Genomic DNA, 24,372 nt, shown 5'->3' with positions numbered 1-24,372 from the left:
ACTGCACTTAATTGCATTAGGTTGAAGGCACAGCAATGCACAGTGCACTTCAACTTTGGAATAAATCTGTGAACCTGTGGTTCTGCAAACCAAAAATGAAAACAAGAAGTTAAGGAAAACAATCTAATAATAAGTAGGTTTCAAATTCTTAGTAGGACTGGGCGATATGAAGAAAATCTAATTTTGATATTGTTGGGTTGACTATTGGAGCTTTCATATAACATTTACACAATGAGACTTTTGATAAATAATCATCCATAATGTAAAAATAATGAACAGCTAGAACAGTCCGGTAAGTTCAGTAAAGTAAAAACCTGGACGACAAAACATATGCCATATTACAATATCCAAAATCTAAGTTGATATCTAGTCTCAGATCACAATATCCAGAGATATATATATATATATATTTTTTTTTATAATATTTGTACTTTCATGACAGCGATGGTGCTGTCGGTTTACCTTCTATGTTGCATCTTCAAAAGTGCACAATAAAATGTGACACTGAATTTCAAACAGCACATTGTAATTTCTGCATCTGTTATCAAAGTGTTTATTAGTAATACAGTGGAAATTAGTAGAAATGTGAATATTTGGTTAGCATGTTGATTTACGGTGCGTGCCCCTACATTTTCTGGTTGTGCCCCTAAAATTTTCAGTTGGGGGCCACTAGTGAAAAAAGTTAGTCTGGAGCCCTATAGGGTACTTACTCATACTGCTCACCCTATAGTTCTTAATATGATTAATGTGTGGTATGGGGTAAAAGAATACATGAACATATTGGACTCTGTCACAGTTCAGCCCAGTGTGGGGAAATGTTTCACTTAAACCAGGCGAGCTGGTTGCAGGATTCGACATATGGGCAAAGAAAGGAATGAGTAAAGTAGGAGACTAGGGATGTAACAGTATGAAAATTTAACCTCACGGTTACAGTGACCAAAATTATCACCGTTTTCGGTATTATCGCGGCATTTTTAAAAGTGTGTTCAACATGTTCAGAAAGCACTGATAGGCCAACACAAGCTGAAATAGTTTCAAAAAGTGTAACAGTGTTTATTATATTACAGAAATATAGGAAATAAGCTTGTAAAAACTATTGAAAACGCTACTGAAACACTGGCCCGCTTTAGGGTAAGAACTTGAACCAGAGATGTCTGACTTTGAGATCCAGGAAGATTTATTTATTACCAACTCGAACTATGAAGCTGTATTTGATGTTACATGTGAAGTTGGATGTGGTTCTGAAATATAAGCAAATAATAACGCACATTAATAAGCATCTGACTTACTATGAACATTATTTACTAAAACTAAATGTTATAGCCACCAGCATATAACAAGAAACAATTGCAATGTGCGCCGCTGCTACATGCATATAGCGGAAACCCTGCGTGTGCACGTGTGATGCTGATGTTGCACGATGTTAATCATGCAGCGCCCGAGTGAATTTGACCGGCATAAAATCGGCATAATGTCAGATTGACCGGCAGTTTGCCGGTCATGGCCGATGCCGTAAAAATTGGCCAATTCTGGTCACCGGCCGGTCAATCGGTGCATCTCTAACATAAATGTAACATATTGCTCAGTAACACAAACTGAGAATAATCCACATCTATTAAAGCACACACATCCATAACGGAGCAAACAGTGTAATACACCTTTAAGAGCTAAGCATGTGGCTCCACAGGCTAGTCTGTTTACTGGCGATTGCACGTTGCTAGCAAATTGCACTAACACAACCTGAATATCAACACGTGGCTGCACAAGTAATAAACAATCTGCGCATCTAACACAGCAACAGCAATATTATCAAGGCGATAATATATATCTCTCTCTCTCTAAATGTCACGTCGTAACACGGGCTAAATTTCCACCTCGTAGCAGAACACTTATTGAAGATAACGAGGCAGTAAAACCCATGACAGTTTAGCAAGCTACAAAAAAGTTTTAACTTATGTTCTGGGCTACACATGACTTCAACAAGTCCGAAAACGGTTAGGAATGATAAAGAAAAAAGTCTGTTAACATGCTGCTACATTCTGTCCCCTTCTCCTGTCTGAGCGCAGTGCGCGGCAACTTCAGGGGTGTTTGGTGTTTTTTGCCCCCAACGTCGCCTTCCAGGCAGCGCGGCAATGGTTATGTTTAGGGTTAAGGTTAGGGTTAGCTGCCTGGAAGGCGACATTGGAGGCAAAAAAACACCATCGAGCAACTTCAGGAGCCTCAGATGAAGCTGGGAAGAATTAAACACAGGGTTTCCACTAGGGCTGTCCTCGACTAAAGAAATTCTTAGTCGACTAACACTTATATGATTTTGTCGATTAATCGATTAGTTGATGTAATCGACAGAGCTGTGCTCTTTGAGAGGTGGTTAAGACTAGAAAAGCACAATATAAATGTAGTTAATTAACCATCTGTAAAACTGACTTTCTCCACAATTACTCCTGCAAAAGCACCACTTTAAATCTTGAGTTTACCAGAAATGTGCTCATAAGTTTCTTGGAAATGAGTAATTAAGCATGAATAAGCATAAAAAATGACTCATCAACTAAAGAAATCTTAGTCGACTAAGACCAAAACGACCGATTAGTCGACTAATCGACTAAGAGGTGGCAGCCCTAGTTTCCACACCGTGGTAATCCACCGCGATAATAAGGATATTTTAAATGAAAAGGGTAATTGTTACATCAACATTTTTACCGTGGTTTACCGTTACACCGGTAATCGTTACATCCCTATAGGTGACCTCTTTAAAGAAGGGATTCTAGTGACCTTTGAAGAAATATCTAATGAATGACATTCCAAGGACGGAATTTTTTTTTTTATTTTTTTTTTTTTTATTTAAATATCTCCAAATGAAGAACTTATTTCTTCTATGCAAAACCAATCCGTTGGGATTCCTGCACTCTCATCGTTGGAAGAAACTACAACAAACAATTGCAATGAGGGGTTTGATTCTACCGACTCTTCAACCAATCGATTGGACAATGGGGAAAAATCATCTGCACGTTATTTCTATATTAACTAAATTACCAACAGAGCACTGGTAGAGTTTTGTGTCTATCAAAGCATTTATTCCTGAGGCCACTATAGATTTTTTATTATTTGCAATGGAAGTGCCATATATTTACACTACGCTTCTGTTGTAAATAATGTTACATTCCATTCTTTTAGAAGTTTGAAGAAAGTCATTAGCCATTTCATTTGTATCCTAGAGGGAAACACTGTTCTGTGTGAAGAGACCTTGAGAAAATCTTTCCTCCCATCCTGACTCTCTTATCTTTCTACACATCAACTAAATAATGGAAGTGATTGTTAGAGAATATGTATATCCTTGTGTGTGTCTCATTAAACCTTCAGAACAAGGTTTTGGAACTATTCTGCGCTGAACTTTGCACGTTGGAGTTTTTTTCAGGTTGCAGGGAAATGAAGAATGTTCAACTTTGGGTAGTAGCTGCGCTCATCAGTGTCCTTTTTTACCCAGCTGTCCAATCACAGTGGAGGAGGGGCGGGACAAATACCACAAAGACCAACCGTCACATCCTACATTTACAAGTGCTGAAAAACAACAACGGAGGAGGAATTAATACTGCTGGACCGTATATATCCGTCCTCTCTACCTACTGTACATGCTTCAAGCCATCCCATCATTTAGAGCAAGTACTCTACCTTGTGCCAACCACGCATCTATGGCTGTTGTCATTTTTACTTCAGCTGTTTTACGTATCATAGCAACCAGACTCAACAATGACGCCTCAGCTGGAAAAAAAACGTATTATATTATATATTTTCCATTTTGAATTATCACGTGGCATCTGACTATTATGTTTTCCTTCACATAAGACATTCCACCAGAAATGTATGCAACAAAGGCACAAATAAGTGTATATAAATTTATCAGAATGCAGGAAAAGAAGTGTTTTAACGTTCACAATTTTCCAGGGGAAGGACCCCCCCCCCCCAACATGTAACCCAAAATATGTAAATGAAACCTATGCCCTTGGTCATTAAATTGTTTGTTTGTGTTGCAAAAGTGGTAATTCCAGGCATATATTTACTTTTATGAGTTTGGGCCACCGCCCCTTTAACATGCTCTGCACGTCCCTGTATTGTTCACTTGTTAATATGCACCAAAACACTATTTATGTGAAAACCAACTTAGCAGTAAACCTGATTCTGATTTATTCAGTTTTTACAAGAACTGTTTGTTATTGTAACAACATCTACAAAGAACAAGAACCTATTTAAAAAAAAAAAACATTACATTTATATTGTCATGCTAGGTAATTAGGACTACAGTTGAAAATTAGCCGACTGGCTAACACTGCCGCATTTACAGAAATGTTGATTAATGTGCATTGTCCTAATCAAATAAACTTACAAAACAAACAATTTTACCAAGAAAGTGAGCTAATGTTTTCTCATGTTGGCAGCAATTAACTGCAGTAAAAAAATCAAGTTGAATATCCAGACGTGTATGTGTATAAAACTAGCCAAGAAATGTAGACGCTCCCTAGCGGCAGCAAATGTAATTTGCAGCCAGGATCAGTCTAGCAACTCTCCGTTGGCTGGAAAAAACTAATTCTGGTCAGGCCAATTACATCGTGTATAGAGTCGGTGGGCGGGCTTAACATAAGAACAGCAGAGTTGCGACGGTTCCACGTGAATTCCCTGCTACTTGAAAACAAAGAAGATGGCTGCTGCTGCTGCTGGCGAACAGCGGTCTTTCGAATCGGCTTTAGCCGCGACTCTGAAGACTTGGAGTTAAGCACTGAAGTCATTCTTAAAAAAGGAAGATGTGTTCGGAGTTTTGCCGACCGGATACGGCAAAAGTTGCTCTGGTTGGCTATTGAGTGCAGAGGGAATTTGAAAGACAACCGTTTATCCCGCCCCTCGGATTGAGCCCTGCCAATGGTGAGTTCCCAGACCCAACATCTTGATGTGGGTCTGGCTTGTCAGGCTAGTATAAAACATGATGATGAAGGAATCATAAAAAAACAACACTTTGTTTTATGTGGCATTCAGACCAAAAAAGCGATCCAACGATTTTCTGCAGGGTTGTGTCAATGGAACGGCCCATTTGTGTGACGTCCCAATGTAGCACAAATAGACTTTATATCTCACAATTACTGTTTTCCGTCAGATCGTATATAGGTTTTCGACGTTTCCGACTGCACTTGAAGGCAGCTTTATTTTACAGGCGAGAGGCGAGCAAGAAATAGTGAGTGCTTATTTGTTGCAGGAGTTTACACAAAACTTTTTTACAGAAAAAAAAAAAGAAAAAAAAAAAAGATTCCGGCTTTTATAATACGCACAAAAAAACGCCCGCTGAAGCGGTTTACTGAAATCAGCTGTTCTTATAATATTTAATGTGTATGAAAGTGTGCTGCTCCTACACTGTAAACCCGAATGTTCAAAGTAATTAAATAGATTAAGTGGGGTATACTCAAAATTTTAGAAAAAGTTATACTAACTTAATTTTGTCAAGTTGGTGTGACATGTTCTTCATTTTTGAGTATTGTTAACTAATATTTTTTGATTAAATGGAACTATTTTGTGTATAAGTAAGCATAACTTAAAAACATAACTTAAGTGCAACTTAATAGAATTAAGTAATTACATACTAAGAATGATAAAGTCTTGTTATTTCTATTGTTTCAAATAGGGGTGATTTAAAAAACAAAACTTAATTTATATAGCACATAATAAGTAAAATTGATCATAATAAATAAATTGCAATCAGCAAATGGTCTGAAATGCATTAGACATTAGTGGAAGACAACATGTATTTATTTTATTTATTTTTTGTATTTTTAAAACAGTAACAATTTGATTGAGGCAAATGGTCTGAAATGCATTAGACATTAGTGGAGGACAAAATGTATTTATTTTTTGCATTTTTATTGTCATCAATTTAATGTTGCTTATATATTTTTTATTTTTATTTAAGTGTTGAGCAGCTGCAGGGATCATTGTTTATGCCGAGTTAATCTCTGATTCAACCTGCGAAGCAGAAGGTGGCGCTAATATGCATACTACCTTCCTTACCGCTCTTTGGAAAAAAACAGAAGAAGAAAAGTTTGAACAACGCAGCAAGGCGGGAAGCAACAGACAGTAGGCTTGCAGAAGTTACTACCTACGCAGAAGCAATCAGCCTCACTGGACTTACTGTAAGTTTTGAATGTTAATATTCATTCACTTTTACTTCTTTTATACATTATACATTTTTACATGCGTTTGTCTCAGAGAGTGTAGAACTTCTCCAAGCCCCCGCCCTTCACTGGCTTATCACGGAAGTCTTGTAGGGATTGGCAACTTGTCAGATATAGGTTAGCTGCTAAAGAGCTAGCTAATTAGCGCGACCACTAACGTTACACACTCCAGCAGCACAGCTAGCGACCTACCACTACCAGACTCACTGAAGAATTTTACGACGGATGAATCTAGTAATCACACGCTCATTCCCCGCTTAAAGGTGGTGTTAGAAAATGAGTTGTTAGTAGAAGCACTAACAGACACCTCATATGCGATAGTTAGTTTTTTGTTGATGGAAACTTTCAATAGTGCACCGCTAAGGTCCAATATCATATTAAAAGAGCATAAACGAGCATAATGAGTCAAACTGAGTTCCTACACTGCAAGTCCGCGCTCCCTGTAGCTTCTAGGGACGCTCGTTTTAAATTCTGTGTGAGCAGACTGTCTGAGACACGGAGATTGCTGTTAACAGAACACGAGTCAACTGCCCGTGCTCGCCCACTTGTGTTGCGTTGGTTTTAAAACAAACGACCCTGCTGGAGGCAAGCTGCTTCTCATGACAAAGATGAATAAAGTAAAAACCCTTAACAGTAAAGCTTTGGTTTGTAGAAATGGCATTATTGTTGATTAAGCATGCAGTAAGGTTCAAGTGCTGCTGCTTTTCTTTACAGTAATGTTAATTTTGCTTGATGGCTTTAGTAACTTCACACTTTAGGGATAAAATGAAAAGATCATTAACAGGGAACATTTATAAGTATTTATAATTCGACACTCTTTGAATGCTTTTACTTGTTCAGTTTCAGATCAGTTTATGCCTTTGCATCTCTCTGTTCCAGTTTCAAAAAGTTAAGGAAGATAACTGGAGATGTGATAAAGATACCAGGTAATCCAATGAATCTCTCACACACACACACACACACACACACACACACACACACACACACACCTCTAAATACCAGTAACTTAAATTGTTTTTTTTTTTCAGAGAATGTTTTAGTGTGGTAACCCTAAATCATACACACTGCCACATACACATATCATTTGTTTATTCTACTTGCCTGTTTGATCAAAATAATGCTTTTTGCCGTATTCAAGTCAACAATTCATGAATGTCTTCTGTTCACGAATATCATCTTCCTAATTGATATTTAACCTTTGGCACTGAACAGATCATATTTTACTTTGTATTTGCTTGCAAATATTGTTGAAGAAAGATGGTGGAGACCACATTTCCCCTATGCCGACAGACCATAGTGATATCCTGCCCACCAGTGAACGAGCTCATGGACCTCTGGCCTGGTCTCAAAATAGAGTCTGAGGTAATATGGATCAGCTCTCTCTTTTAAAGTGAAAATTGTGATTCTTACTCATTTGGCCGATATTTTTGCTTTATAAATGTGTGCTAGATTCTTCAAATTGGACTGTTTTTTTTAAGTGTTCTCCTCCTGCTGTTATTTCTATGCAGTTGTATGCAGAGTTCCAGCGGATTACAAATCCGAACCTGCCCAACACATGCTATGCTGAGCTTGACCGCCATCTTCCTCAACCGATGACCTTATTCAGACAGAAGGCATCAAAAACTGGGAAGACAGCAGATGCTCTGGCTAAAATTAAAAAACAATCAATGATGAACAGGTAAATAGATTTTTACACATTTCATAGGTTGACCCAGTGGAACATTGAACAGGTTCAATGATTCAAATGAGCTTTGTGAATTTTGCAATTAGTCCACTTTATGTTTGCCATTTGTCTGATTGCATTAAAGATGTGAACAGGTTAGAAAGTGGTAAACTACCACCAAGGTTGCAGACCCTCAAGAATGGCTTAATGATGTAGAAACTCATCTGAAAAAAGGCTGCAGGGTAAAGCATTATAAAAGGCTAGTTCAAAGTTATCTCCTTTTGTCTAAATAATGCCTCAAAAAGTTACTGCACTACTTTGCAGGTGTTCAGCCAATAGGCCCAAACTACACAATATGCCTTTGTTCTCATTAATATAATGCAAAAGTAACGCTAATGTTTTGTATGTTTTAATGTTTTTCTTAACCATTGTGGGCTGCACAAGATGACCCACATTTCACTGTGCATTTGATACTGGTTATGTAAAACATTTACATTTTAGAGTTTTAAGTGAAAATGTTCTTAAACAGTCTATAGAATTTTTGAAATTTCACCCAAATTGCTGCCCTGTTGCCTTACTGAGGAAGAAACTCATCTGAAAAAAGGCTGCAGGGTAAAGCATTATAAAAGGCTAGTTCAAAGTTATCTCCTTTTGTCTAAATAATGCCTCAAAAAGTTACTGCACTACTTTGCAGGTGTTCAGCCAATAGGCCCAAACTACACAATATGCCTTTGTTCTCATTAATATAATGCAAAAGTAACGCTAATGTTTTGTATGTTTTAATGTTTTTCTTAACCATTGTGGGCTGCACAAGATGACCCACATTTCACTGTGCATTTGATACTGGTTATGTAAAACATTTACATTTTAGAGTTTTAAGTGAAAATGTTCTTAAACAGTCTATAGAATTTTTGAAATTTCACCCAAATTGCTGCCCTGTTGCCTTACTGAGGAATTAACCAGGAAGCCAAAAGCAGTGTTTTTTTTTTCTTTTATAGCTGTAGCAAATAATAATTTCATTTTGGTATTATTTATTATTGTTTTACTCCGATTATTTTCCTGACTATCTGATTAGTTGTCTGGTCAATATCAGAAATTTGTGATACATATTTATTTCCTAGGGCCTTAAAGCAACACGCCTACTTATTGGGGCTTATTCCCCGTATCCCCCAGAGTTCGATAAGTCCATACATACCCTTCTCATCTCCGTGCGTGTCGTAACTCTGTCTGATGCACCCACGCCTAGCTTAGCACAGATCCTGGAGGTAACCGGCTCCATCTATGCTCCTAATAAGTGACAAAATAACGCCAACATTTTCCTATTTACATGTTGTGATTTGTATAGTCACAGCGTGTATGAATAACAAGGTCACATGAGACACAGCCATCTTCTAACCGTATACAAACTGGGAACTATATTCTCAGAAGGCAAAGCACTGCTACTTGGGTGGAGTGATTTGCTTGCAGAACTCCAGGCGAACTCTCTGCTCCTCACCACGGGGCTTCTCAGGTGCAAATCACTCTGCCCAAGTAGCAGAAGTAGCAGTGCTTCACCCTTTCTGAGAATAGTTGTCAGTATGTATACGGTTAGAAGATGGCTGTTTCTCAGCAGCTAGCAGTGGGTGCGTCAGACACGCACGGAGATGAGAAGGGTATGTATGGACTTATCTAACTCTGGGGGATATGGGGAATAAGCTAAAGTCCCAATAAGTCGGTGTGTTCCTTAAGTGACCAGGAACACATTTGGAAGGCTAGAAGTTTTTCTTCTTAAAAATCTCTCAAATGTATTTATTTATTTATATACAATTTATTTAAGTATATTTTAAAATTATTTTTTTATTCTATTTATTTTAATTTATAAATGTTTATTTATTTTTGTATTTAAATTTAACTGTTCAAAAGCGGACTTTCATGACTTTTAGATATATTAAGTTAGGTAAACTTAATGTAAGTGAGGCAATCAGTTGCCACAAAATTTTTAAGTTTTGAGTCACATGTTTTTAAGTAAACAAACTCAACATATTTGACTAATGTGTACTTAAAACAATGACAACACAAACTAATAAACATTGAGTTTGGTTAACAAACTGGTGTGGTTGTGTACTTATTTTTTTAAAGTTCTGTGAACTTATTCCTGTGGTTTGTAAACTCAAAACTTTAAGTCATAATAACTGAAAATAATTGAGCTGCCTTAACAGAAAACTGTAAGTCATATTAACTGCAAATATTTGAGTTGAGTTAAATGAGCACTTTTAATTTAACTGTTATCAAAAGGTACATGTAGCAATTCATCCAACCTTTTAAGTTCTGGAAAACTTTGACTTTTAAGTTAATCAACTTAAAAAAATTGTGGCAACTGATTGCCTCACATTTTTTGAGTTCTGGTAACTTATTCGGGTTTACAGTGTAGCGTACTTTCATCATATCGTGATAACCAGATCATGAAAATATTTTACTTAGGGATGTCCAGATCCGATCACGTGATCGGAAATCGGGCCCGATCACGTGGTTTCAGACTCGATCGGAATCGGACGTTACCTCCCAATCAGGACTAGGATATATATGTATATATATATTCTCATTATTTTTTAACACATCTATAGTTATGCGGTGGCACAGAGTTAGACCCTTTTGACTCCACAAAGAAACAGCAACGCGTGCGACATGACATCACTTTGTTGCAGAGACGCTATTGGTTAAATGCCGGCAAAGTAGAACACGGACGCAGCTTGAAGTGGAAAGCGCGAGTATGTCTGCGGTCTGGAGGTATTATAAAGTTGAATTATTATAGAAGTATCGGATCGGGACTCGGTATCGGTAGATACTCAAAATCAAATGACTCGGACTCGGACTCGAGGGCAAAAACACCTGATCGGGACATCCCTAATTTTACTACAGCGTTTTGTAAGAAAGAGAGAGAGAGGTGGATGCGCTCAGAGCAAACAGCTGTCGGCGAGCCTGTACGGATATATGAATAACATGATTTCTCTGTGTGCCATGTAAACATCATATCCCGAATATGATCGAGAAACAGGATAAGCCTCATAACCAGAATTTTCCTGTCCATGTTAACACACATGATTCAAACAACATGCTAGCTTCGTCCATGGGTTTAGCGATAGGCTGACCGGTCATAAAAAAGTCTGATAAAAAGTGGATGGGTTGTTGGTGAAATAACTGGTGGTGTAAGAAAAAAAATCAATACACTTGAGTATCGCAATATTTTATTTTGCAATACTGTGATCGATTTTCAAAAACGCAATATTGAATTTTTTTTATTTTTTTTTAAGTTTACGTGCAAAAATATTCATGGTATAAAAGTGGTTCACGTTTATGTTGTGTTTAAACCCCCTGCCGCTAGATGGGTATGCTGAGACGCACCACCAGTGTCCTCGCCTAACAGTGCCTGACTTTTTGCTAAAAGCAGAAGCAAACAATGTAACTAGCTATGGCTGAACCCCGTGTAAGACCGGCTCCCACTGCATTCCGTGCTGAAGTGTGGAATCATTTTGGTTTCCAGAGTAAAGAGGGCACTACCGATATTGACAGGAACCATGCAGTAGGGTTGGGCGGTAATACGGCATACCACGGGGTCTAAAAATAGCAACGGTATCAGTTTAAATACCGTCATTAAAAAAAATGCAATGCACTTATATAGGAGACAAGGATTAAATATTAAATTGTGGTGACCCACAAGTAAGGCTGAAAGAGACATTCACCAAGGTAGGCTACTGTAGCTTTAAGGGAGAGGTGTTATGATATACAAGTTCCGGGGCTGAATTATGTCAAACAACGAAGGTGGTGAAAATGCTGTTGCTTCGGCGGCGCCGGCCACTGCTAGCGGCGCAGCTAATGTCAGTGCTATCTACGCGGCCACCATCAAGTTACCAGACTTTTGGCAGCACAACCCATGGCCGTGGTTTTAGCACATCGAGGCCCAGTTCCAGCTGAGAGGAATAACACAGGACGTTACAAAGTATTTCCACGTGGTATCGGCCTTAGATGCCTCAACAACAGCCAGGGCTATGGCGCTGTTAGAGGCTCCTCCTGCTAACGGCAAGTAAGACGCCCTCAAAACATTCCTGTTGGAACTCTTTGAACTGTCGGAGCTGGAGAAAGCAGACCGCCTGCTGTCCCTGAACGGCCTTGGCGACAGCAAGCCGTCCGAGTTAATGGAGAGCTTCCAGCACCCGTGCGCACCGCACTGGCCGTGCGCTGGCTGTGGAGGCAGACAGGATTTTCCTCGCCAACCGGGAACAGTTTGTCCACGCGCTGCTGCCTCTCCAGCACACGTCTGCCCCGCTTGCACTCCACAAAATATAATTCATGTAATTATGTGTAGTTGTCATCACGTGACAGCGTGGAGGAGAAAGTAGTTTTTTGTAAGTTGTGGTTATGTTATTATTGTTTCAGTATTAGTGTTTGGTAGCCTATTCAGTTTCTGAACGGTGCACAAGCCAACAGTTTGGTGACGCCGTCTGAGCCTTACGTCATAATTTTTAATGACGTCTTGATGACGGTAATACCGTATACCACGGTAAAATAGGGAGGAGGTTTGACGGTATCAAAATTTGGATACCGCCCAACCCTACCATGCAGTTTGTAAACTGCGTCTGGCAAAAATCAAGTACTCGAGTAATACCACGAATTTGAGGGCACATTTAGCAAGACACCATTTAGACACTCAGTTAAGCGGACAGCAAGCTAAACGAGTCGACCCCTCACAACTCACCCTTGCTCAAGTTCAAAACGCACAAATTACCACCGACTTCAACTCGTGCACCCAAAATAACCCAGTCAGTAGTTTATTTCATTTGTAAAGACATGCGCCCGCTCAGTGTGGTTGAAAATGAAGGCTTCCGTAATATGGTGCAAACGATGGAGCCTCGTTATGCTATACCCTCCCGGGGCAACACATCACTGATATCGCTGTACCCAATCTTTACAAGGAGGTTAAAACAAACGTGCTGGAATGTCTAACTTTTAGCTGAGAATGTTGGCTTGACATGCAACGCTTGGACATCTAGGGCGACCTAGTCATATGCGACTAGTTTGGCTCATCACATAACTGATGAATGGAAGCTGGAATCCTGTGTACTGCAGACAAGAGTGATGCGCGACAGCCACACCGGAGAGAACAGCTGAAAGAGGCCGTTGCTGAGTGGCGAACTGGACACAAAAGATCCCGTCTTAGTTACAGATAATGCAGCCGATGTGCGTGCGGCGGCTGAACTTGCCGGCATGAGCCACATACGGTGCTTTGCGCACAGTCTTAACCTCGCCTCACAAAAAAAGCGCTGAGAGTGCCATCAGTGGATCGACTACTTGGCAGGGTCAGACGCATCACCGCATTTTTTCAGACGCAGCACCATAGCTAGCCACCAGCTTAAAACAAAAGCAGGACCTGCTCAAGCTTCCAAAGCACAGACTAATCACAGACGTTGTTACAAGGTGGAACAGCTCGTATGATGTGGCGGACAGATTTTTAGAGCGGCAGCCAGCCATCTGTGCGACACTCCTTTCAACAGACGGCCGCAAGAGTGAGAAGGATACATTCACACTGACTGATGCTATCATCACATGTGCTGAAGCAGCGCTCAAGGCACTCAAACCCATGAAGGATGCTACCTTAGCGATGTCAGAGGAGAGCATGCCTACCGTTTCCATCATTGCACCACTTTATGCAAAGCTCGTCATGGGCACAGAAGAACACCTGGATGACGCACAAACCGTGAAAAGTATCAAGGCTGCTATAGCAAAAGATCTGGGAAAGAGATATGCTGATGAACAGGATACACTGCGAATGGCATCAGCTCTTGATCCTAGGTATAAGGATCTACCCTTTCTCTCCGAAGCAGAGGCCAATGATATCTACTTCAGAATAACTGATGCTGTGGTGGATGACCTCACCTAGCAACAGCATATAAGTATAAACACATCAAATACACACAAATAAAAATACATGATCACATTAGGCCTAAGGTGTAAATAGTAAAATAATCTCCATTTAATTGGACTTGAATCTATGTACAAAAATATGATGAATTTGGGCTAAGATTTAGTGTTGGTGTACATTTTACATTTACTGTAAAACCAATACTAGTGTAATTTGATGTTTTTCAGCAGCAAGGGGAAGGAGAATAGGGTTGGGTACCGAAACCCGGTTCCACTATGGAACCGGTTCCTACGCAAACGGTAGTATTCGGACCGGATTGGAATGCAAATTTCGGTTCCTCATTTCAGTTCCGACTGAAATATTTTCCCTCTGTCGCTCCAGACGGCGGCAGACTCTTTTTTCTTTCTCCCTTTTACGCCGAGTGGCGCACGTGCCCGCTCGCGGTGTGAAGCGCGTGTCCGCGCTATTCCCCCAACGTGCACTCTACAACCACAGCTGATAGACGGCTTTTTGCACACGCTCCGAAACGGACGTAAAAATATCACACTTTCTCTGTAGTCTAGCAAGCTATCGTAAATGTAGGCTACTTTTAAAATGGCATATTTTCCCTCTGGGCTCACCAAAACGGACGTAAAGGCATATTAACCATTCACTGAACGTGATCGCTAGTAAACATATGTATTACACTTGCTCTGCTAGTCTATCGTTCAGGACAAGACCCTGTAGCCTGGTGCCCTTTCAAACTCATACCTGTGTGTACAGGCCTCTTGGACACCATCTGAGAGAGTTTTCTCCTGTGCAGGACATGCCATAAATCAGGAGAGGTGTGTTTCTTGCCAGAGAAGGCAAATATGGTAATTTTTCAGCAGGAAAATGCGTGCAGGATTACGGCTGCGCCGCCACTGGTGACGTACTAGTGTGAAGATGTCGGCTTCTCTTCCGACACAAACGAGAGACTTCACTACAAGTTGGTGCAGGTATGGAAGTAAATCTATTTCATCAAATTTTGAAATTTAAAAGCCATTGAATTTCCAGCACTGAATAAAATGCATTGAAATGATGTACCTGAATTTTAGCCTCTAAATTTTACTCTTCAAATTTTCAGCAACTAATTCGCACCTTTATTTTTCAGTTCATAAGTTCATTTAAGTTCATAAATTTGGAATCCAAAATTCAATATACCAAATTCAGATGCAAAATACAATGTATTAATTTTTAGTAATATTCCCCTCCCATTAAAATCTGTATATATCATGAAAATACCCATCAGGGAATGTTAACGGGGTTGTCGGTCTCTAAATGTTTTAACTTTTATGAGCGCATCCCTCTCTCCCCCTCTCTCCCTCTCTCTCCGCGCACCGAGCTCCGCCTGATCTAACCGTCCTAATTTCCACCAGTTGCGGTGACGCCGTTATCAATCGAGTGCTGATTGGTCAATAGGCGGTGCTTTTACACCGGTTGATCTCTAATCTCCAACATAACCTGCTCCCGACCAGGTTAGGTGTTCAGCATAAGTTACCACGGCGATTGAACCCGGTGTTATGTCCCTACTGGTTTCCACAGTAACTGGTTTCCGTATATTGTGTTTACCTAACAGCAGCAGTTGTTGCCGCCTCTATCGCCAGATTCGTCACACAATCACAAACACATTGCTGGCGATTTTCAGGTGGCATCTCATATCTATTGCTGCGAATGTGATTGTATAAATGAGCACTACATCGCAGCCACATACAAAAAATTGATTTAAGAAAATACAATAACTGCAAGTTTGCGTTGAGCTGGTTTCGAACTATCAAAAGCAAAAACACATACTCTTCATGTCCGAAGCTCTACGATGCGAGCTACTCAAATGCTGTCAACTTTTATTTCCAGTAGGCATTACTCAACTACGTCAGCATCCAGGTAACAGTTTGTTTTGGTTTTATCTGAAACAACTGGTTTCTCCCATAGGTTGTGTAAAACCGTTACTCTTAGAAAATACACGATCGTATTTATCATGATTCTTTTCTCGCGGCTACGGCTATATTACCACTACATTACAGCCCCTACAACATTACACATCTATTAATACTTTTAAACAGCGACGATATAACCGAGTATAATATTACCACTTGTATTCGATTTTTCCTGGCTCAGTGGCTCGCTCGGCTCGTACTGTATGTTTATAGTTTTATCAGTAGAGTTAGATCGTCACTATTTAGAAAACTTGTGTAGTGTCGTAGGGGGCTGTAATGTAGGCTACAGTGGTCAATATAGCCGTAGCCGCGAGGAAAGAAACGTGATAAATAGCCTACGTTTGGGTATTTTCTAAACTAAACCCAGGTAACCAGTTGTACCACTACAGTTGTAACATGTTACCTGGGTGCTGATGTAGTTAATTAATACATGACTGGAAAGCAGAAGATCCATGAGTTTCGTAGCTCACAGCGTAGCGCTGCTGTTAACAGGTGATTATATGTTTTTGCCCTTGTGAGATCGAAACCACCTCGAAAACAATCTTGCAATCATTATATTTTCTTAAATTTCTTTTTTTGCATGTGGCTGTGATGTAGTGCTCACTTATTCCATCATATTCCCCGCAGTAGATCTGGGAAGAGATTTCAAACTCGCCAGTAATATGTTTGTGATTGTGTGACGAATCTGGCGAGAGAGGCGGCAACAACTGCTGCTGTTAGGTAAGGTAAGCACAATATACGGAAACCAGTTAGTGTGGAAATCAGTAGGGACATAACACCGGTAACAAGTGATCCACCGTCGTGGTACAGAAAACCCCGGGTTGAACCTGAAGTGACCTCGTTAACGCCAAATCTCGCTTCGTAGTACCGGCCTCTGGCATTGTATGGTCGATGTTGTAGAAGTATCAGAGTGGAAGCTCCGTTCAGTTGTCTGTGGACTCTTTGAGCTAATCGGCTAGCTAGCTCTCTCTCCACCTAGCTACACCATTCACGTTACACACTCGTTCTGGACACCATTCACAGCTGCTCGTATTGCTCATTTCAGTAAACGTACACACAGTACACGGCAAAGACTCTCAGTTAATCCTCTTATAAAAACACATTAGCTTAAGGAGCTAGCTCCGGCTAACAGGCTGTGAATGATTTCGCTAACGTTAGCTTAGCTAGCATCAATAGCAGAGCAGTATAAAGAAAACAGACCTTCTTGCAGCTCCGTTTCCGGGTTTAAAACCACCGCCAGTTGTTTCCGGTGTCGGTCCATGTCTGATGAAACTAACTCATCGGGTTCTGCCGCAATTTGGATCCAACTAACGGCTTCTCTCCGCTGACTGCTCCGGTGTTTATGTCGGTAAAATATAAACAACTTCTTCTTCTTCTCTTTAATGGTGGATCACAAACCAATAGTGCCACCCACTGTACCGGAGTGTGTAACATCAGGGCTTTGCATACTTCAGGTTATACTGTATACACACAGCAAGACTTCTTAAGGGTTGTGAATTTATCGGGTATACAAATATCCCCACAAAATTAAACTGCCCTGTTTTTTGTTTTTAGTTTATTTGTCCATCTTTTTGCTGCACCTTTCTGATCACATACACTAGGGAGTAACTTCTAAACCTTCGACCACCCACTGGTCAGTCAGTCGGTCTATTTGAATACAGCCTGTATCTGACTTGAATTCTAGTCTTTGTTTTGCAATAATGCAACTCAGCCAATATTATGAGACATATTGCCTTTTATTTATTTGACTATTCACGGTTAGTAAGCCTATTAAATAAGCTAATTGTTTCTTTCAGCCTGTTAATAAATGTGCGTTAATTAATTCACATAATGGTATGTAATTATTACATTGCACATTTCAGTTGTCTTTCTAGACTTATTGTAGGCTACTTGTTGCATTGCTCCTTATATTGCTCTGTTGATTGAACGGACGGGAAATAGCAGAGTCGCAGAGCGGTGTCTGGGGAGTGTGTTAAAAACTTGCATATATGCGCCATGTTAGGTGGGAAAATGGGAAAAGAATGTAACAAGACTGACTTGTGAATCTAATCATACTATAGAATCCCACACTATTATATTACCTAGGTTACGCTGCCACCTGGTGGAGACCCCAATACACTACAAACAGGCAAAATGCCTATTCTATATTACAGCTATATCAGGTACTATAACTAAACAACAACAACAACAACAACAACAACAACATGATCTGTATTGGCCCTCTATCGGCAGATATTGCTCATGGATGATAGACAATAGTATCGGTGGCTAACAACGCGGTCAAGGCATCTCTAACAGCTGCAGCTGATTTAGAACGCTGTTGTTCGAGTCCTCACTTAGACCAAAAAAGTAAATCACATCACACCAATTCTGAGGTCTTTACACTGGCTTCTTGTACCTCAAATAATTGATTTAAAAATACTTCTGTTGTTTATAAAGCAAAACAAATATATTTCTGATCTGCTGCTACATCATGGACCACCCAGACCTCTCAGGTCATCTGGGGCAGCTCTGCTTTCTGTCCCCAGAGTCAGAACTAAACAGGGGGAAGCAGCGTTCCATTTTTATGCACCTCATATCAGGAACAAAACTCCCAGAAAACTGCAGGTCGGCTGCAAATCTCACTTAATTTAAATCGAGGCTGAAGACTTTTCTTTGTCATGCCGCCTTTCTTTAAACAATTGTTCATTTCGTGTACTGAACTGAAAGTTTTATTCTTGTATTTTATACCTGTCGTATTCTATTTTAGCCGTTTTTATATTTTAGCTGTTTTAACAGCTCTTTAATGTTTTATGTAAATACTTCAAATTACCTTGTTGCTGAAATGTGCTATACAAATAAAGCTGCCTTGCCTACCAACCACAAACTATGAAAAAAGACAACCCAGTCAGTTTTTTGTGGACTGCCTACAGAGATGCCATTATCTGTATCTGTGGAACCACCAGCATGATCTGTCTCTGTATATTTTCACATCCTCTCTGTATAAACTAAAATTTTATGAACAGTCTGAACCACACCAATTTAACGAAAATATTTTGTCCAAAAAGGTTCTGTTTTGCATTGGAGATAGAAACTATTTACAGTAAAGATATATAGAAAATACCCTACCATGAAGGTAGTAATCTTAAATTCTAATAATGCTGCGTTTATTTATATTTTGACTACTTTACTTAGAGATCCTATCTTAACTGTTTGGTAACTATGGTAATGGACCTGATTAAGGAGAAAAGCCTTTACAGATTAACAGCTGCTAAGTCAATGTTCCTATCCTAACTTAAGATAAGAAAAGTGCATTACACAAGCATTCTTAACTTTTCAAAATCCTAAATAAACTCTCCTAACTTTAAGATAACCGTTGAGCTGTCCCAACTCTTTTGTTTCTGTTAAGTTCGCGCCTCTCACAACCAACTGCTAACAGTGCTCACAACTACAGTACAAGCTTCATGACACATGTCATTGGCCGGCTCTGGCTTAGGTGGTAGACCGCCTACCAATCGGATGGCCGGTGGTTCGATTCCCTGGCTCTGCGTTCCCATGTTGAAGTGTCCTTGGGCAAGACGCTCAATCCCGAATTGCTCCCGATGCTGCGCCATCGGTGTGTAAATGAGTGTGAATGTTCATCAGAGCAGGTGGCACCTTGTACGGCAGCCTTGGCCACCAGTGTATGAATGCGTGTGAATGGTCCCTGTACTATGTTAAAGAGTCGTTAAGACTAGACATATTTAAATATATAATACAAAAATATATATAAATATAAAATACAGTCCATTTAAATGTTAGTTAAGTAAAAGTATGGAAGTTTCATCAGAAAGATGTACTTGTAGGCCGTAATATTGTTCTGTAGTTTAATTGTAATAAACCATAGTATTTTATCAACTGCATGTGTGCAAAATCTTAATTTGTATCACTAATTTGTCTATTAACTTATCTTGAGTTGTTTTGTACTTTTTAGCTGTGTGGACTCTTTACCTCTGTTTTGATGTATGGACCCTGATGGCCTAACTTTACGTTCTTCTGTTTATCTAAAGTGCAGAGACTGGCTTTTCTCTACCTCCCATTTTGGTCACAGATTTGGAGGTCAGATGGACTGAAGAGCTGTTAATTTTACCCCCTCCCTACCTGCTGTCAACAGCAGCAACGATTCACTTCCTCTCTCTTTTCTTCCTCATCTTCCAACAGTGAAAAACCAGCCATTGTGCTGCATGGTATGCCTTTTTATACCCATCAATTTGTTTGTATCTAAAAAGCTACAGGTGTCGGAATTAATCTAATTGTAAATGACATATAGTTCTGCGCAAGGAGCATGTGATTAGTAAAACTTTATTTCTGTTGCACCTTTCACAATGCTTAAAACATGCCTTCAATAAAACAAACATTTAAAAACAAAAATAAAACGATCTAAAGCCATAAAAATAAAAGACTATGATACTGTCTGTATATGGTGACCATATTAAAGCGCCGTGCTCTGCCAGACGGAGGCATCGAAAACAGCATTAGTGTAAACATTGTTCCTGTTTATCTTATTATTTATGAGAATAAATTCCATAACATGCCAATATAATTCCAGAACATATTTGAGTTTTCTTTTTCCAAATATATCTTCATTCAAATTTACGATGATATCTTATTCTATTTTGTCTGGTTTTCACCGCAGATCGATCAAACAGGTGTTTGTGTAGGATATTAATTGTAAGAATGGCTTTGTGAGAGCGGCGTACGTCTTCTTTTGTGCGTAGAAAAATGGTGCACACATTTTTGAGATTAAACATGCCCCAGGCGATGCTTTACAGTCTCATCAAGAGGTAATGTGACATAGGGCACATGACATATAAATGCTACCCACTTAAAGAAAAGCATTACTAAGACACAATGAAGAAAATAACAAAGTACACAGTAAACAGAACATACAGTATAACTAACATCCTGGAGAATCATCAATGTATCCTTACATGACTTGTTTAAAGGTCCAATATGTAATATATTTACTGTATTTAATCAAAAGATTACCATAATATGTCATCAGTAATTAAGGAAACATGGTAAGTTGAAATACTATCTTCTCTGACAACAATGCTAAAGCCAGAATTTTTTACTTTGAAATGTCCATTCCGGGACAATGTCTGTTTTTATTTTGGACTGTGTGTTGTTGTCAACTGCCCATTTTGACACCGGGGTTGCCAGACATGAAACAAACAAACCCGCAAAAACAACGGGCTGCAGCGATGGTAGCAGCAACCAAACTAATTGGATTAACAGAGATAGATCCATTCTACCCGACCTAAAACAAACTTATATTCATATTTCTAAACAGTTGCGTGACCAAAGACGTGGTAAAACATGGGTAAATATTGGAGATGCATTTAAAAGATGGAGACAGCTTACAGCCCAAAAGGACACAGAGTTGGCTAATTTCCTCCTAAACAGGTAAGCATTGAGCTTTATTAATTTTCACTCATTTCAACATCCATGTGGTTGCATTAAATTATAAAGTACTCGAGTTAGTTACTTGCAAAAAAATGAGACAGCCGGTGAAGTGATCCCAACTGGTGCAAACGCCGCCATGCTAACACGCTAACATTACCGGAGGACCAGGCAAGTGGGCCACAGCCAACCGCCATGATGGACATATGAGAGAAACAGCAAGTTTGACTTCTGAATAATGGTTTCCATTTATTTATTTATTTAACTTTGGCAAAACAACCCTGTAGCCTGAATTACTGGATTGTATGTTCTCTACAAGTCTCTCTGCGATGGATGTTATGGAATATTCTTGTGGCTAACGTTACCATCGCAAGCTTCAAGGTTGTGATAAGATGATTCCCACTTAGATACAAACTGGCATGCAACCATAAAGTGTAATGTGCAGTGTAAAGACAAGCTGTATAACAGGGTCTGTAAAATAGTAATGTTAGTACCGAGAAATCTCCCCCCTGCCGAAATTCTTTCCCTGCTTCTGTTCAGCGGCCGTAGCCGAAAAACAGTGACGACTGCGTGGTCGGGATCTTTTTAGCGGCTGTTGCAGTGACGTTAAGCGGAGAAAGGGTGGCTGTCAGTCGGGCACAAAGCTCTGCAAGGTCACGGTCATTGTTGTTACGTTTAGCCATTAAAATGTAACTGTCGGCCGGGTACAGAGCTCCACGAGAGCACCGGCTTTTATAACTGTCAACATAGCAGCATCTAGAAACTCCGCTGCACTGTGGAGTTATGTCTGGCAATGCGAGACTAGCATCTAGTTAACATTTACATTGTGGGACGTTGGCTTTAACGTTCGCAACCTGGCAACCCCCGTGAACTTCGACGCTGGGGAGGAGGGAACGGGGGAGATGACTCTCCAGTATTTTGAATTTGGACTGCAGTAACCATTTTAAACGCTAGCTGTCAGTATTACATATTGGACCTTTAACGTTCATGTTGATTGGTTCATGTTCACTGACGGTCTGGGCGCTGAATACTGACTAAGTGGTGAGAAAGTCAAGGCAGAGTTTCAGACGCCTGAGGAACTTCCAGATATCCCCTCAAATACAGAGGAATTTCTAATCCTGCATCATCAAGAGCTTCCTGACAGGGAACATCACCTCATCATGCTTTGTACAGAAACAGCACAGAAAAGGACGGTAAGGCCCTGCAAAGCATGATTATAGGTAAACATACAATAGATGGTGCCCTCCCCTGCCTAAAGGATATCTACTCCAAGTGCAACAAGAATAAGACTAAGAGAGTTATTAAAGATCCAAACATTAACTTCATAATCCAATTGATTTTAAGCACTGTCAAAATAATTTCTAAAATAAGATGGATTTTAGATTTTCTGGCTTTTTTTAAAAGATCGACAGTATTACATCTCATATCACTTTTAGAGACCTCATTAATTTTAAATTAAAAAGTGTTTAACCCTTGTGTTGTCCTCTGTCTGTTTTGCCTGTTCTTAAAGCATAAAGTATAAATTATCACCCAATTCTGTGTTACATCTTCTTAGCCAACTTCATTCCAAATAATTACCACTAGTTTAACAAATATTTATGGAATTCATAGTCAATAAACCTCATTCATATTAAATTATACCTAATTTTCGATTAAAACCCCCCAGAAATTATGAATTATTTTGACTAATAGTTAAGATCAGAGAAACCTATGTTGATAGATAATCACAGCCTGTTTAGTGTATGATAAATGTATAAAGAAACCCATATTTTTGACATAGAAACACTGAAAAAGGGTCAAATTTGACCCAAGGGCTTAAACCTGACTGAGGAGCTCTGCTCTCCTTCTTGACTGAAGCTATACTCCACATGTCTAAATGGTTTCTATGATGTGTGGGTTCTCATGTGTTTATGTAAATTTCCACTCTCTGTAAAAGCTTTATTACAGACTGAGCAGTTAAATGGTTTTTCTCCTGTGTGGGTTCTCATGTGCTTATGTAAATTTCCACTCAGTATAAAAGATTTCTTACAAACTGAGCAGCTAAAAGATTTCTCTCCTGTGTGGGTTCTTATGTGTGTCTGTAAACTTCCACTCACAGTAAAAGCTTTCTTACAGATGGAGCAGCTGAATGGTTTCTCTCCTGTGTGGATTCTCATGTGTTTATGTAAACTTCCATTCTCTGTAAAAGCTTTCTTACAGACTGAGCAGCTAAATGGTTTCTCTCCTGTGTGGGTTCTCATGTGTTTATGTAAATTCCCGCTCACCGAAAAAGCTTTCTTACAGACAGAACAGCTGAATGGTCTCTCTCCTGTGTGGATTTTCATGTGCCTATGTAAACTTCCGCTTGCGGAAAAAGCTTTCTTACAGATTGAACAGCTGAATGGTTTCTCCCCTGTGTGGGTTCTCATGTGTTTATGTAAATTTTCACCTAGTGTAAAAGCTTTCTTACAGATTGAACAGCTAAATGGTTTCTCTCCGGTGTGGCTTCTCATGCATTTCTTCTGAATTGGCTTGCGGCTATGGGTTCTCATGTGTTTATACAAATTTCCACTCTCTGTGAAAGCTTTCTTACAGACGGAGCAGCTAAATGGCTTTTCTCCTGTGTGGATTCTCATGTGTTTCTTTAAACTTCCGCTCTCTGTAAAAGCTTTCTTACAGGTGGAGCAGCTAAATGGTTTCTCTCCTGTGTGGATTCTCATGTGTGCCTGTAAACGTTGTCTCAATGCAAAATATTTCTCACAGATGGAGCAGCTAAATGGTTTCTCTCCTGTATGAGATATCATGTGTCTCTTCAAATGTTTATAGGTGCCAAATCTTTTTCCACACCCAGAGCAGCTAAATTGTTTCTCACCAGTACTACATATTTGATCACTATTCAGAGAGTTTAAATCTGACTGAATTTTTCTGGTCTCCTTCCCATCACCACTCCTATCAGTCTCAGGTTCAGAAGAGTCTCCAGTCTTGTCAGTATCTGGCTGTAAATGTCTGTCTGGATCAGAGTGTCTGACTGGTGCTGGTCCTCCACAGTCCTCTCCATCAGCTTCTGTTTTCATCTGTTCAGGTTGTCTTTCATGAAGTTGTGAGGAATGAGGTTTTTCTTCATCATATTCACTCTTTACAGGGACAAGAGTGAATGTGAACTTGGTGATATCAGCCTCCTCCAGCCCTTGACGCTGCTCCCTCTCCTGACTGGTCCAGAGTTCCTCCTGTTCCTCTTTAATGTGTGGG

The 24,372-nt window shown here is 39.7% G+C and overlaps 2 protein-coding genes and 2 long non-coding RNA genes across 9 annotated transcripts in view; 2 read left to right on the top strand and 2 right to left on the bottom strand.

Moving 5' to 3' along the window:
- The window catches only part of LOC116057804 (gastrula zinc finger protein XlCGF17.1-like), a 211,240-nt gene extending 194,140 nt beyond the window's left edge, over positions 1-17,100 (bottom strand). For all 3 annotated transcript variants that reach the window (XR_004896539.1, XM_035998338.1, XM_035998341.1), the window contains exon 1: positions 16,924-17,100. Coding sequence is in view for 2 of the 3 variants with exons in the window: in XM_035998338.1 (XP_035854231.1) it covers positions 16,924-16,984 (61 nt within the window). In the remaining variant the exon portion in view is untranslated. The remainder of the gene's footprint in view (positions 1-16,923) is intronic.
- Positions 186-6,978, top strand: LOC116051793. The gene is made up of 3 exons (XR_004105443.1): positions 186-262; positions 4,794-4,797; positions 6,968-6,978. It is a non-coding gene; the product is annotated as an uncharacterized LOC116051793 (long non-coding RNA).
- A 2,925-nt stretch (positions 17,101-20,025) lies between the features above and the next one.
- LOC116051791 (gastrula zinc finger protein XlCGF17.1-like) overlaps positions 20,026-24,372 on the bottom strand; it is a 20,567-nt gene continuing 16,220 nt past the window's right edge. For 2 of the 4 annotated variants that reach the window (XM_031302391.2, XM_031302393.2), the window contains exons 2-3: positions 22,966-24,372; positions 20,026-22,616 (exon numbers count right to left, since the gene is read on the bottom strand). The exon at positions 22,966-24,372 is cut by the window's right edge and continues 88 nt beyond it. In XM_031302391.2, the coding sequence (XP_031158251.1) occupies positions 23,028-24,372 (1,345 nt within the window). In that variant the 3' untranslated portion in view covers positions 20,026-22,616; positions 22,966-23,027. The remainder of the gene's footprint in view (positions 22,617-22,965) is intronic. The other 2 variants (XM_035998336.1, XM_035998335.1) reach the window with 2 other exon arrangements.
- The window catches only part of LOC116051792, an 18,138-nt gene continuing 15,481 nt past the window's right edge, over positions 21,716-24,372 (top strand). The window contains exon 1 of the long non-coding RNA XR_004105442.1: positions 21,716-21,803. This is a non-coding gene — a long non-coding RNA (uncharacterized LOC116051792). The remainder of the gene's footprint in view (positions 21,804-24,372) is intronic.

Source organism: Sander lucioperca, chromosome 24 (assembly GCF_008315115.2).
Source record: "Sander lucioperca isolate FBNREF2018 chromosome 24, SLUC_FBN_1.2, whole genome shotgun sequence".
NCBI lineage: Eukaryota > Metazoa > Chordata > Actinopteri > Perciformes > Percidae > Sander > Sander lucioperca.
Note: the sequence above shows the minus strand (reverse complement) of the source record. Positions and strands in the feature narration are given on the sequence as shown.